The 16,198-nt window shown below is 38.2% G+C and overlaps 1 protein-coding gene across 3 annotated transcripts in view; it reads left to right on the top strand.

Annotated features, from left to right (window-relative positions):
- The window catches only part of slc12a7b (solute carrier family 12 member 7b), a 47,943-nt gene that overhangs the window by 14,142 nt on the left and 17,603 nt on the right, over positions 1-16,198 (top strand). For all 3 annotated transcript variants that reach the window (XM_029528737.1, XM_029528736.1, XM_029528735.1), the window contains exons 2-3: positions 13,873-13,967; positions 14,642-14,773. In XM_029528737.1, coding sequence (XP_029384597.1) covers positions 13,873-13,967; positions 14,642-14,773 — 227 coding nt within the window. The remainder of the gene's footprint in view (positions 1-13,872; positions 13,968-14,641; positions 14,774-16,198) is intronic.

The raw sequence follows: 16,198 nt of genomic DNA, 5'->3' as shown, positions 1-16,198 counted from the left end.
CAAATGTCATATTTAGCTTTGTCCATGTTGTTGCTGGTCTTGCTCTGTTCATTCTGGCACATTTAAAATCCTTTTTGGTCCATACGACAAAGCTGCATAAAGCCCCACCTCATTATTAAACTGCAAAGAGAAGGTATGATGTGGAGCTTTTTTAGTATTTCATTATATGCTTTTAATAATACAACCATTGTTCGTGGTTAGTTATGACCTTGTTTACAGTCCTTTTTTACAAAGCTAAATAAAAGCCTGCTTTTGTAATGTACAACCTTATTCAGTGTTGTTTAAAATTTAAGCTAAGCAGGTTATCTGACCAAATGTCTGGGATGATGCTGCCTCTGTCCATTGGTCTGTGTGCCTATCTGTCCTAGACATGTGTTTCCTGTTTATTTCCCAGGCAGGTCTGGTTCGGTTTAAAGCTGTTTTCTATATGTGGCTGTCTGTATTTCTGTTTCTCCTTCTCTCCCTATTATGTTATCAAATCTGTTGTCTCATACATTTGCGTATTGCATAGTGGCTGGTTGATGTTGTGTTTGGATTTACATTTTTTAATATAAATAATTTAGGTGAGTAACGCAGTGTTATTTATACTGCAGCCTGTGTCCAGCCTGACTCTACAAAGTTGCTCAACTCTTTGTTTGCATTGGACACATTACATTACTGGTTGTTCCATCTGCAGCAGAGCAAGATAGTCCAACAAAGATATTCAATGTGCACCCCACATGGAAATCATGATATGTATTTTATATGTCTTTATATATATTTGTGTGTGTGTGTGTGTGTGAATGTATGCGTGGGAGGGGTGTGTGTGTGTATATGTAAATTTGCAAAAATATTAAAATTTCTGTGTTTTTCTGTCAAAATGGGGTATCGTGTGTTAATTAACGAGGAAAAAATTCAACTTAAATGATTTTAGCAAACAGTTGGGAAAAATGTATGGGGGTCTTAAAACTTTCTGTACCCACTGTATGCATGTATGTACATGGATATATTACATATATTAAATGAATATGCTATATTTGGAAATGGCTGCAGAGACAAGAAGAAGGGAGGAATGTTTGTTTCTAATACCTGTAAGGAGTGAATGACGCAATGAGACATGACAAAAAGGAATTATAATACCACACAATATAACACTAACACTGAAATTTTTGCAACTGATATGGAATGAGCTTTATTTTTGAAGGCCTCCACATGCTCAGTACCCCCCTTGTTAACCCTTAAGTATTTTCAAAATACTTGAGATGAAATCTAAAGATTTAGACAGATTTAGGCTGTTTGGGAAATCAAATCGACAAAAAGGGTTTTACTGGTGCACATGCTAAAGACAATAGATCCAGGGGCAGTGAGACTACATCTATCCTGCTACTTTACACACACACAAAACATGTGAACACACAAAAAGTGGCATAATATGCTCATTAAATAATCTCAATGGAGATGCCCAGTAAACTAAATTTATTGCCTCAATGCTGATTTGTCTCACTGGTGCTTGTTTTCTATTCAGTGATCTCGTCCCCCCCCCCGCTTTCCTGCTCTCAATACATTGTCTCTGATAAGTCCTTAAGTGAGGAAAAACATGCTTTTTTTGGGCCCTAATCTATTCATGAACTGTGAAAATGTGTTACACTGTTCAGTTCAGTTAAAATTTTCCTCTTAGGTTTCCTGATTTACAAGACATTGCTGTTATAATAATAAACAAACCAATAAACATGATTGGAGTAGTTCCTTGGTAAAAGTGAGGTTGAAGCCAAGCTACATTTAATTGCCACTAATGCTCCTACCATTGGATGTGGTAAATAATAATTGATAATGACAATTTTACTGTGTGCTGCGAGTATAGAGCCAATACTATTGATGTGCCTACATATCCACTGTCACAAGTATCAAGTGTCAGTTTAGTATAGGTATCCCATGAACATGTACACAGGTGCACAACAGTGGTTTGGACATAAAGCAGCTTGTACGTGGTGCTAAGTATTCTTGATTTGCTTTTACGTCAAAATTTTACTCCAGTTTTGAGGAAAACAGGCACTGATATACTAGGAAATTATAGTTTCTCTGCTAATTGTTATCGGTTACCTAATTAATCCAAAGCCAAGAGTAATGTAATGCAGGTCAAGTATTTGTTTGACATTAAGCTACTGCCAACTAATGAATATCATTCTTACTGCTGAACTGATAATATTGGTGAAATAGGGCAGTTCCCCATGTTGACCATTAATAATAAAAATAATCAACATTCAGGCAGCACGGCAGCATAGAGTTTAGCACTGTTGCCTCACAGCAAGTAGCTCAGTTTCTGGCCTGGGGCCTTTCTGTGTGGTGTGCGCATGTTCTCCCCGTGCCTGTGTTAATTTCCTCAGAGTGCTCTGGTTTCCTCCCACAGTCCAAAGACAAGAATGTCTAGGTTGATTGGTGACTCTATATTTCTTGTAGGTATGAGTATGAGTGGTTGTTTGTCTCTCTGTCTGTGTCTATTTGTTGGCCCTACAATGGACCTGTCCATGGTGTACCCGGCCCTCTACCAGAACATTGGCCTTGTATTGGCTCCAGCACACCCCAGGACCCAGAAATGGATAAGCTTGAGAAAATGATTGAGTGAGTGAGAAAGTCGCCATCCAGCTGAGCTTTGTCAGTAATGGCTGTACACATTTTTGCATGTGTTTGACCTGTTTTGCCTCTGAAAGGAACAAATAGGACTCTGTGTAGGTGCTTTTTTCGAAAATAATTAGAACCTTTAGTGAGTCAGTAGTAGTACTAAATAGTTAGACATTTCCCTCTTCCCCTCTAAATAACCACAACCATCATTTACAAAAGATAACTAAACTAAAGAAAGAGGATGCTGGGAATAATCAACATCTGTTTCCTATTGTCCTTCATATCCTGAGAAATTGTCTTGGCAACATTTAAACACTGGGAGTAATCACAGAAAGGTTAGAGCCCGCCCTGGTCTGATCCAGGAGGATATTGTAGGATAGTGACACCATCTGGTGAGGGGAAAAACTAAGCATAACCCTGGTGAGAAAGGGGCTCACTGTCTTAGTTTCTCACTCTGTGTGATTTTCAAAATTTCTCTGAAATCCTATGAGCAGAATTTCCTTTCTTTGCTTGTGAGAAGTCACAATGTTTCTTTGTCATCCTCACATGATCATGATCATGTGCCCTTTTAGTCAGAGCAAATTGAAATGAGTTGATGGACTAAGCAAATACAGTTTTGTTATATTTGACTGTGTTTGTATACTTTCTTACTATTTGGAATTAATGTGTGCTTTTTTTTTATTGCTTTTAAAACTTATGCTGTAATAAGTGCATTACACTGTTAAAGATTTGATGTGAGAAGGTGCATATAACACCAGTTGTGTTGATCACGTTTGCATTTGGTATTTATGTGAAATTGATCATAAAATGTAATTCATTATTATAAAGATTTCACTAAGATCTTACCGTCTCAATGAAGGTATCACAGTCTTGATTGTAAACCAGCTATCAATTGAAGTGACATTATAATTTTGACCTCCAAAGTTGGAATTGAGGATGAAGCCACACACCCAATGTCATGTCCTGCAGATGTGCTAAGGGGGAAAACACTCAAATGTTTAAGTGCGGCAAGTCTATATTACTTCTTCTAAGTCGAATCTACAGCCAGTTAAGAGACACAATGACAACTACTGATATAGAAGACACTAACTGAACTGAACCCTCTCCTGAAATCACCAGTGTGGAAATATCTAGCTTTTTATGCCCTCGTCTGCATTCAGAGCTAAACTCTCACAAAATCCACTCTCACTTTGAATTTTGTGCATCAGACATGCAACTTTAATCAGTAACGGAAACTTTAAGGACTTGAGCATTTAATTAGCATATTGTAACCATGCTATGAAATGCAAAGTGGGTCACATCTCACCCAAAGGTGTTGACGTCCATGTATAGTAACTTTCCACTTCACTGGTGAAACAAGTTATTGTTACGTCATATTGTTAATAAGTTGGATAAATTTGACTTGGACTGATTGAATTGAAATGAAAAAGTTAAGAGTTATCGTGGCATAAAACCTATGACACTACACCAGATTAGACTATTCTAAAAATGGTATAGTCATATGTGCTTAACGGACAAAAAAAAGATTAAGAATTAAATCAAATTGTGGCTTTAAAATTGAAAATGAAAGCAAATCGAGAATCTGGAGAATGGTGATATCCCTGTTTATTCATCTAAATGAGATTTGTGTATTTATTACTCTTCTTTGCTGTGGCCCACTCCAGATCCAAGCCTAGTCTCAATAGCCAGAGTGAAAGCATCACACTCCAGTCATGTGATGTGCCTGCTGCTATGTGAGTGCAAAGATGGTAGTTAAGCACTGTCAGTGTCCTAAAGCACAAACAGAACAGTAACAGGAAGGCGAAATACACACAAACACACAAATACACGTTACAAGAGCGGCTGCAATTGTAACTGGCTATGCACTGTAGTAGTCCAAAAACCTCATAAAAGTATCTTAAGTATCTGACAACATGTGATAGGCTGTTAGTAGATATATTTTCCCCCCATATGTTGTCATGTAGGAAATGCTTTCACTACATTACTGCAATCATGCCACCATGAACCTTTAACGTATTGCATGGCGCATTACTGCATAAATGTTAGAAACAAGTTGTCACAAGTCTCAAATGTTGACAGTATCATTTTAGCACATGAATGTTTTGACGACCTCTTTTCAACATTTAGTTAGTTTACTCACACTATGTTCTGTGTACACTAAGATAAGTTTCCATCTTTCCCGCAAGTACTTTGTTGCTCCACTTGCCACTGTTTTTAGCATATATTGCCATTGCTAACTTTTCCTACCTTCTTCAAGTTTAATGTGAGATGAGAATACTTGAGGTCCATTAAACTGCCCTCACCAAAAGCAGTTTACGATCAGTGGTTGACCTGCAGAGTGTTTCCAAAGCCAGTTGACTGTCATATAATCAGACCAGAGAAATTTTGTAAATCTCTATCCACAATCTAGTATGGATGATTTCATTCATCCAATAAATCTTTATTCCCTATATTGACAATATTACAGACTCAATAACCCTTGTCTCTGACTGTTATCTATGCCCAAGCTGTGTGTTGCATAACAGCAACAGTTGTTTACCTGAAGGATTTAAAAGCTTAGGACATCATTAAGTGCAACACAGACACTTATGTGCGCATACACACACACACACACAAAGATGTACATGATAACTCCTAACAGCAGCCATGTGACATCAAACCAAGTGAAGCCTGATACTACTAAATCCATCTTACTGTGTGATTTGATAGTCCCTCTTTAAGCTCACCCTTGACACATCTGTCAGTTTAATGACACTGGCAGCGGATGTTCAGTTTTGTCTTCACATTGTGGGTGAGCTGGATAGATGGAAACGATTAGCAACAATTCTACTGTAAAACGGAAGTAACTTAGATGCCTTTAAAGGTATTGCCACAGTCATAATGCATCTGTGTCTGTAGCCCAGAGTATAGAAGTGGCTTGTGTCACCTAAATCACCAACAATCAATGTATTTCAGCCTGTTGAAGGTCACTCACATGACTGATAGGCAGCCAGTGGCCAAAAGACCACAGCAGAGCAAAAACTACAATTTGTCTGTGCCTTCAAAGTCATATTCCTCCACTCTGGAGCTTGGCTCCACCTTCTGTGTTTTATAAAAAGTTCAGGATTAGCCTAATCTGTTTAAGTGATTAGAAACCACTTTGCATGCTTTAAGACAGGGAAATTAATGGGCAGCCAAGACAAAGGTAGATGACAGCGTACGGGGTTAACAAAAGGTTTGGGGGAAGGGCAAGGGCAGAGATTCTTTGACTTTTTGTCAATAGCAGTCTAGTGCAGTCTGTCTCAACATTTTTTGTATTTATTTATTTTTTTTAAAGAAGATACTTTCTTAATGCTTTGTTTTTTTATTACAATGGTTGTCTTGCAATCAAATTAAATATCGGGATGATGTTATTCTGTATGTGTTCCTGTGATAATAAACCAAAATATTATTGGTTAAATGTCACTCATATTTAATGATTTAATTATAATAATTGTAATTAATAGAGTTCTTGAGTACAATATTCCAACTCATATCAACATACAGTCTTTATAGGGATACTGAGCCTTAGTCAAGTTTGCTATTGTGTTATTAAACAGCGGTCTGTAACCATCAAAGTGTACGCTTAATAATTGAGATACACAAATTGTTAAGCTGCATAGAGGCAGCCTGTGAAATACATTTTGTTATCACTCCCAGATTTATGTTCCTGTGAGGTCCCTGATTTCCTGATTTGCTGATTAGTTGACTGCTCCACCTCTTGCACCCTGGAGGTCAGGCAGCAGGTCAGAAAGTAAATGAAGCTGCCCAGTCAGCCAGCACCTGCAGTTTAAAATAGTATAGCAGTATTGATTCCAAATTGTAGACTGTACAGGTTGGATTTCTAGTGCTGCCACTGTATCCTCAGCACCACAAGCTCACAAGTGTGCTTTCTGGTTGTTTAACTGACTCTTCTTAGTTTTTAAGCTTCCTCATACTGTCTCATTTCTTGTTTATGTTGTTGTTTTTTTCTCTTTATATCCATACATCCTTCCCCATGTTGCCACAGCCCTAATTTGTGTAATAGTCTAGGTTTGTTTAACTACTGCTTTTTTTTTCCCCCGCTTTCTGTGCTCCACCCCCTGGGTGTGTTTGTTAAAACATGTACGTGTGTGTGTGTGTGTGTGTGTGTGCGCAGGTCTGTTGGTGGGAGGGTGAGGGTGCTCTATGATGCATGGCTGATGTCGCTGACATCGTCATCACAGGCCACTCTCCACACACAAACACCCACACACACTCAGAAATAGCTGATCCTCACATTATCCACACAGCACAGGCAGCATCCTGACTTCTGCACCTCACTAGCAGTATCTGTATATTTTGGACCCAGGGACCACTGCTAGGACCCTCTCCCTTAACCCCCCTTTTTAGCCCAGCTCCTTATAATGGAGCAGAGGGGAGGCTCTCGGCGAAAGGGTGAGTTTCTAAGCTAGTCCTCCTTCTGTTGTCCTTCACTTGTAAAACTATGTTTGGGTTAACAAATTATGCCGAGTATATTTTGTAAAGTCGGCAACCATATTAATATTTTCATCAGTAGTGTTATTTTTAATTTTCAAATTCCAAATTTACAAGGATGGCATTTTTGATGAGCTTTCTTTTGCACACCTGTATTAGAGCTAGCTGTTTGTCTTGTGCAATAATACTCCTCAAGATATTTTGCCCTACAAAAGGAAAGACTTGCTTTTAAGGAGGTATTAAATGGTCTTTGCATATGATGCAGTTGCAAGAGTGATGTAATAAGCAAAGAGCTTTGTGGTGCTTCTGCTCTCAGAGATGCACAGGATCAGAAGTCATGATATGGCATGAAGTGTGATCCTGTTAGAATCACTGTTAGCACAGACTATCATTTATATTCTGAGAAATCCACCCTAAAACTATATGCAACAATAGTGCAACCATAAACTGCATATAAATTAAGGGCATTTGTTTTAAGCTTCTAATTGTATGTTTCTTTGTAAAATCATCTTAAGCTTAAAGATTTTGACTTGCAGTGTCTAGACCTGCAGTACATCTCCTCCATCCATCTCTTTTCTTTTTTCTTTTTTTTTGCTTGGTACAATGAGACCTGGGCTAACTCTGGGAGTGTTAGGCAGCTTAAAGTGTCATCACAGTGTGCAGCTTAGTGGATATAAATAGGACACATGGTCCTTTATTACCACAGTGACCAGATAGGCTGAGCCAAACCACTAGCATATCCTGAATGTACCTGTACCTGCTGGTGAATCTGTTAATGAAGTTGATGAAGTCTGACTCAAAACTCTCCGGTGAAATGTGCTGTGGCAGCATCGGGGAATTGCCCTCCCTTATGTAACATCATTGACTCTAATGGAAAAGAAAGCTCTTTTAATCTCACATGTTGCAGTATAGTGCACATAATAAATCAGGCTGTCAACTTTTAAAAAGTAAATGAAAATGATTGATTTTTTTTAAATTTCTGTATTGATGTGTACTTTGTGTCTCCTTGACATGAAATTTCTGAACAAATCTTACTAAACAAATCCTTAACCCCCCCGCCCCCCCCCCCCCGTTTTTCTCCTTGCTTTGCTCAAAAGCCTCCTTTATTGGTACGCTTTCATACTCTTTAATCAATTATTATGAAGTAGGCATTCAGTGAGTTAGAATTACACATCTGTAAAATGTACATAAATCCCAGTGAACTGGTTTTGTGTCTTGTTAATGTGTATCATCATGTGTTTTACCATGGTGTTCATTTTTTATTAGATACAGTGATGGCCTAACTCTTGGTACATGCACACTGATGCCAGACTTTTCAAGGTCACCTAATGTTCTATGGCACAAGGAGACTCAGCTCCTACAGAAGTAGAACATGTGCACGCACGCATGCACACACACACACACACACACCAACACCTGCATTCATTCATTCATCTACAACTACACAAGGGCTTTCACCTTTCTCTCTTAGCCGTTTATCATACGCAGATCAGGTGGTTGCTTGGATTCTGTGTTAGTCTCTTTTAAATAAGGTGTAAACTATTTATCACCAGCGTAATAATTTTTCTGAGGCCATATTCAGCTTTTCTTTTTTTTCAACCGGATTGCTGACCAAATAAAGAAAATTAATGTAATTCTAAAATATGATGCTTTGGTTCCGATGAAGCAGCCCCTCCTTCTCTGTAGTAACCTCTCTGTCCTGAGTGTTGTCCCACCTGCAGCACCACTTTATTGGTTACATGTCATGGGTAATAGGTTATCAATTCTGGAAGAAAACTGTTTTTCAGAGGTAAAGAGAGAAGATTTTTACCAAAGTTCCAGACAAGGGCTTAATCTTGGCCACCGCATATCAAAATAAATTTTAGTTAAGAAGTAAAACTGTACTCAGACATGAAAAGGAAATATCAGTAATGCATAATTGCATACACAGTTCGAAGGAGAGAACGGCAGTGAACGCAACCAGTGACTTCGGTTGATGTTTTGTATGATGCTGTTGAACTGTACTCCATTATACAGGGAGGTGTTCCCTCTGTGTAGTCTATATTAATGGGGTATACAAAATGTTGTCAAGCTGTTTATATAAAATGATAATCATCAACTTTATGCATGTATCAGTTCAAGATATTTGCTATAGATCATCTTGTATTGTAGTAATTGGTATCAGAAGAACATAAAATCTGATCAGCTGATCTCTAGTTTAGACTTATTGAATTTCAAAAGTATTGAAACCACTTTATGATACAACTGGCTGAAATCAGCTAACAGATCAATCATCAATAATAAAGGTGTGATTTGTTGTATGCAGAGTTAATTGTTCCAGAGAGAGTGAGTGTCTTCATGTATTGAGCGTTTTTGAGCTACATACAATACATGGACATTGTAAGCGTTATGGTTTGGCGCTATATAAATAAATCTGATTTGGTAAGTATTCATCTGAATCTTTAGTGTTGTCACATGACGAATGTGTCTCTTAAATTCTGGGCGGAGAGTTTGTGGCTGAAAGTATGCACCTGCTGCAATTGAATATGGGCTTATCAGAAAACCATATGCAATGTAGAGCTGCAGCTCTGGCTGATGATTCAGTGGGTTCATTAATGCAACAACCTTTTGCTGGTACAGCTCTTCAGGTCTGTTTTATCTGTTGTTTGAGAATTTGTTTTAACAACAATGGGGGGAAAAATAGGTTCTGTAGTGACTAATATCGATTGAGCGTTTGTCAACACACCGTCCAGATCAAAATGATCAGCTCTAGGTTCATTTGCAATTTGTGTTAAGAATAATTGCAGGCAGGTCATAAAGTACTATTGGACATTACTGGCTACTACAGTTATTACTACCATTAATAAAACTAGTTTTCAATCCAGATATACGTTTGTTGGTAAAGAGGTGACCCTGCTCAATCTGACATCTCTTGGTCCACACAGAACAGAATGAAATGATCGTTAATGTCACAAAAATAATATTCACAGAAAATCTCATTCTCCTCTACAATGTGTTTTTAGGTTTCATAGAATTCAAACAGCATTTAGGGTGAAGTGCTTTGAAACAGAAACTTAACTATGATGCTGCTCTAGTCATTTGTGTGTTTGTGTGTGTTTATACACACAAATGCATCCATTCTATTACACACATAACAGTCACATTATGAGTCAGATGAATTAAAGTCCCACTTCATCAGAGACAGTGTGGGGCTTTGAAAACCACAAATTTTTGTCATCCATTATCAGTTTCTACAGATCACACAGATAAACACCATCATGTGCATAAATAATTTTATATATCTAATTTGCTTCTTTTTAAAAAATTTAACCATGTAGTGCGTATTCAGCATTTGTGAAATGGCATATGAAAACAGCTGATGTCCGGAAAAGAGGATGGGTAATTATGTCAAACAGCAAAATGACACCTTAGCAGTCACCACAACTGAACTGGGTTTCTCATGGGTACAAAGACTTCTCTCCCAAATTTACAACCCAAAAAGCAGGGCAGCTTTTTGCTATGAGACAATTTGCCATTAGTCATTCACTTCTTTACTATAAAAGTTAGCAAATGCAAGTTTTTCTGCTGAAGGCTAGTGTTACTCCACCTTTATGTTCTGATATAATAATTCTCAGATATTTGAACTCCTTTTCACTTCATAAATGCAGCGAAATGGAATCTGATCATGTTTGGATGTGAACATGAATATCAAGGAAGCTGAGGAAATCAGTCCAAGATAATTGGTAACGTGTAGTGTGCACTGAAGCTAACATCTGTTAACTAGGCCAGAGTGTTGTCAGTGCTACAGTATATAAATCTGGACCATGTCCCGCAGGACTATTCGCTACAGCAGACTAAAGGACACTTACAGATACTCACATTATATGTAGACAGACTGACTTGATAGCGAGATCGACACCTTCCATTACTTTGCCCGTTGTTTTTTGTCCCTGTAAAATTTTTTTTTTTTTTTGTGCAGTCAGTGTATACTGCAGTTTTTATCTGGTAACTGCTGGCAGGGTTTTGAGCAGTTGCCATCTTTGGCTAGTTTGGAATTATCATGTGGAAATGCAGCTGGAGGGAAGATTTAATAACATAGTGGTGTAAAATTTGTTGCTACTCAGCCATTCCAGTATTTACAGATTCACAGGGGTCATTGAATGTGTGCAACTGTTGGAGGATGACATTTCTATGAAAGAGATGCAAATAGAAGCTGAAAAAAAAGGGCAGTCATTGCCATACACAGAACAATTAGATTAAAAAATGAGATTGAAGGTACATTTGGTGTTTCTATCAGTTTATTATTGGAATTCCAAACGAATGTTTTCTCTTGCTTATTGTAAAACGGGTGCTTTTTGTGTCTATCTGAAAGTCTGAATGTATTCCCAGGTAGCAGTTGCCTCTCACAGGGAACATTTTTATGTATACCTCAATAAAAAGTGAACTAGGGCTGCCAAAAGAAGAGGAGCAAAAGAAGACACAGGCTAATCCAAGTTCATGTAAAATCCTTAAACCACTTACTTTGTGAAGCTGGAATATAACCATAACCAATTATATTAACGAATCGGCTGTGTTAGACGTGGTCTAATCATTTTATATTGAGTTGAGGATTGCAATCACTTCCTGTCAATAGTCTAAATCAATTTAGCCACATGCTCATTCTAAAAGCAGAAACATCACCTGACTGGGGAAAAAGTCTTGCCAGTATTAGCCTGCTGCCAGGTCTCAAAGAGGATTAAGCGAGTGTCGCTTAAGACAATGTCTACCTGTGGTGTGTAGCATCTACAGAGCTAAGGGATTTGTAGCACAGTCACACTGTATCATATAAAATGGAAATTACCTCACATTCATTCCTTGTCATCCCAGTTTATTGAAACATTGTGCTTTAACCTAATATGCTCTGCTACCCCACTCCCAGACTGTGTTTTAAAGAGCCTCATAGTACAAGGACATAGTGACTTTCCCTGTGATTACCAGCGAGCTAAGCCATGCTGCAAGCCTCTTATTCCCCCAGCAGCTGGATCAAGCAATAAAAGTTATCCATGAAATCCTCATTGCAATCTGGGTTCACAATAGCTCCATGGATGGCTGAGGATGTCCAGGGAAAGAGGTGTGGTTGGCCGTGTAGGCAGGTGGAAAATTCCTGAAAATTCTATACGGTGGAGAATGTTGTAGTCTCTTGAGGCACTGAATTCAAGTTCAAAACAAAATGTAAAACATACCAACCCAGCCAGATGTCTGTAAAACTAAGATTAAGTAATGGTGGCCCCTGAGGGTTTTTCTTCATCATTGATTCATAGTAATGAATGCTGTTATCAGTGATGGCATATTTCTACAGTAAAGTGTCTGCAGGAATGGCTGCATTTGATGTATCAAGATGTTAAGTTTCTTTCCATCCTCCACTGTCCTTGGATTGATTGTAAGTGGGTGTGTAGGCACCACCTTTGGCTTGTTTACTTCCGTATTTTCCCTTTTTAACTCCTTTTGATTTTCATCTTTGAAATGTTTCTCTTTGGCTTTTATAGTATTTTATTGTTCGCATGCAGTGCAACATTTTTGTATGTTTTATTTAAAGCCTTACACCAGCAGAGTTTCATTGTTATCACTGTTGTATGGCAGAACTGGGATCTGTTTTAACGACATACATTTGCTCTCATCTACATCTCTTTGAGGCAGCAGCAGTCTGAATGTAATGTTTTGGGTTTTTTTTTTTTTTTTTTTTTTTCATTTAATTGTCAAAAAATCTGATTGTGTGATTCAAGCAAATTGAATCTGCTTCAGTATGCTCATGTATTTTTTTTCTTCCTTTGCAAGATAAAATGGTGTAAAGAAGCTCAAACAGATAATCCTTAGCTAATTTAATGACTTGTATGCAGGTGAGATCCCTCACAGGTTAAACTTGGGTTTTACTACAGCATGTTGGGTATCTTTGCACTCATAGGTGCTAGAAGAAGAGACACAGTATTGCTCAGTTTAATGCTAAAATGCCCTCTCTAATGATGACTTGGTTTCTGTTTGTTACATGCATTGACTGTGAGTTGTGGCTGATTGAGAAGAGATGGTCACGTACCAGAAAGATAACAGAATTTGTTTGACCTCAGGAGTCTAATCTCATGTCCTTTAGCTCAAGGGGTACAAGGCTAAAATGAGATCCACTTGTATTCTGTTGAAGTGTATTGTCTATACATATTCATTACAATTATGCATATTTAAATGTATAGGAGCAACAGCAAAGCGACTAGAAGACATGGTACAATAACCTGCACCGACAATCTCTTTATTTTTTACTAACATCTGATTGCACAACGTGAAGCCTCTTAAATGTCAAAAGACAAGCATTGTCTCATCAATGACAAGTGACAGTTTGCCTGAACAGTTGTCACATCCCTTTTATTTAGGTCGGCCTGCCTGACATACTGATTTGTAATTACTAGGGTTCTAACAGCATGTGTATTCGTCGTCTAACAGTTAGGCAAGATACTCACTGACAATACTGTGTCATTACTGGTCCCTGCAGTAATTTTTGGGGGATATTTTTTTTCCTTGAAATCAGAATTAAACCTAAATAGTATGCGCCCTAAGAGGTCAGCCACCAAAGTACTTATTTATCAAGTGATATGTGTATAGATCATTTGCCAAAATTGTCATTGTGAATTCTCTGTTACAAATCTTTACAGCCTATGTGTCGTAATTGGTATGAAAAACAAAGGACGTGCAAATCTTTGATGGGGAAAAAAAAAAAATTGTAGAAGCATGCTGTTTATATTTACTTATATTGCACTTTTATGACATGCACAAAAAATGACTGTTGTGTTTCCACAGGTGATGGTGTTCCAAAAGAAAACAGTCCTTTCATCAACAACACAGACAATGACAAAGGAAACAACTACGATGGCACCAACATGGCTCTTTTTGAGGTAATTAAACAGTTTTCACCATTGTGATGTTTTACTAAAGAAAGAAAAGTAGCTTAAAGCCATGAATGGGAAACTCCTAATTGTGGAGTAAAAGCTGCAAATTCACCAATACCCACTTTGAGTACTTAGTCACTGCCGGAATGTACAGTTTAAATTAGACCTAGCCTATGAATCCTGGTCCATTCATTAATGCTCAGTATGGTAAAACATCTGGGTAAGTTGTGGTGTGCTAAATAAATGGCACATGAGGGGAATGTACTAATTTTCGCTTTGCTCAACGTGTCAGTCAAACTGCTGTGTCAAGAAGCCAATGCGTTCCTTTAAGTTCATTCAGCTGCCTTTTTGCCAGGTGCTGTGCTCTGCCATTTGGCAGATCTTGCTACTCTGTGGTTACTGATCCTTATATAGAATCAATTAGCTACTGCGGCTTCTGTTTTTGCTGCGCTGCATAGAGCAGATCCAGCTCTGCTATTCTTAGATGCTTTGAATAGTTGGCAAACTCAATATCGTGTGGCCAATTTTGATCCTAGAAGAATTTGGTCTTCTAACAATATTCTAACCAGCTAAAGGTCAAATTAAAAAGTGAAAATTCTTTTTAAAATCCAATATATTTTGTTACTATTGCATATCACATGGGAATGCAATTGTTCAGTACATAAACATTCTTATTGCAGGAGGAAATGGACAGCAACCCCATGGTGTCATCCCTCCTCAATAAACTGGCAAACTACACCAATCTCACCCAGGGGGCCCAGGAGCATGAAGAGGCTGATGATGATGACGGGCCCAAGAAGAAAACTGTTAAGGTATAGCAGGAAGCATTCAATCATATGCGTATTAGAGCTTTAAGGTGGTCTTGTCCACATGCAATAAAGTTCCTGGAGGTTTAGTTTAGTTTATAAAGTTTATAAATGAGGTTAAATAAGAAATACAACACAGGCAGTCTGGCATCTCCCATTTGCTAGTCAGCATAAACTTCTGTTTGAACGTCACGAAAATCATTTGCACTGTTTCCCCTTGGAAATCCTTGGAAACTCTGTGACAGCAGCATCAGTCCCAGGCCACAGGGCTGGGCTGGGCTAGGCCTTGGGTACCACCCATTGGCTTGCATTTTGTTAAAAATTAAGTGGATATAGCTGACACCCATGTTCCCTCTAATTTTTCATGTGTCTCGGCATACACACAAGATCCCTGAGTATACTGAGGACCACTGTGAACAACATCAGATGTGCATGCTGTGGCCACACACCAGTATCACACCTGTTATAAACCCGGGGTCATAGCAAATTACATGGCTTATTCAAAGAATCAAATTACAGCAGCAATTTACATTAGTTTACTTTTAATAGGAGTGATTGCATGAGTGATGAAAAAGACAAAAATCTTGTCCATGAGATATTTGTAGTATGTTGTGTGAGAGTCCTGCTTTGGCCTGGTTGAGGGTCCTGCTCTGGAAGAAATGAGACCTTTCAGACATAACATTGTTCAAATTAAAACATTCACATTTTGCACAATGACATGTTTCACCACTTGTTCTTCTGTTTGCACATACCCTGACAGCCATTCCATCTTAAAAGAAGCGTATTTCTTTTTTACTTTGGCTTGGTGAGTGGATGTGCCACTGCCCGTTTGCTTAGCCATGATAAGGGTTAGCATTTGCGTCTCTTAAGTCCGCCACACTGTTCTTACCTAGCTAACCTGCACGGCACATATGGCTAAGGCACGTACACAAGCACCATCAATGCCATGATTGGTTTCATAGTGCAAATGAACCGTATCATATCATTGGCTGGACACTTGTCACTCACTGAGTTACATTGCAAAATGGTACAGAAAAAAATGTACTGGTCTAATTAATTTACAGCTTATGTTGGATTTAATTTTATGCGTTGCATAAATTTTCTTGTGCGCTGAGAATGTACAAGCAGTGTGTGATTGTGCACTGGGAACATTGGCTGACACCATTGTCGTCCCTCTCTGTCTGTAGCAGTGGGACCAGTACTGTACATTTGGAGATAAGTGACTGAAAAGGAGGCTGTGATTGATTTAGATTTTTTTTTTTCCCCAGAAAACTTTAATGTCTTCTGGTCTCCTCTTTTGCAAAACTAGTTTCTTTTAAGGAATGCTATTGTTTGGGATTTTCAACAACTTTTGTTACTGGGTAGGATGAAGTGGTTTATGTAAATGAAGGCTGTGTCACTGAGATGCAAGTTTTTCGTTTATTTCTAATG

The sequence above is a fragment of the Echeneis naucrates genome, chromosome 20, assembly GCF_900963305.1.
Source record: "Echeneis naucrates chromosome 20, fEcheNa1.1, whole genome shotgun sequence".
In the NCBI taxonomy this organism is placed as follows: Eukaryota; Metazoa; Chordata; class Actinopteri; order Carangiformes; family Echeneidae; genus Echeneis; species Echeneis naucrates.
The sequence above is the reverse complement of the archived record's forward strand: the minus strand, read 5'-3'. Positions and strand labels throughout refer to the sequence as shown.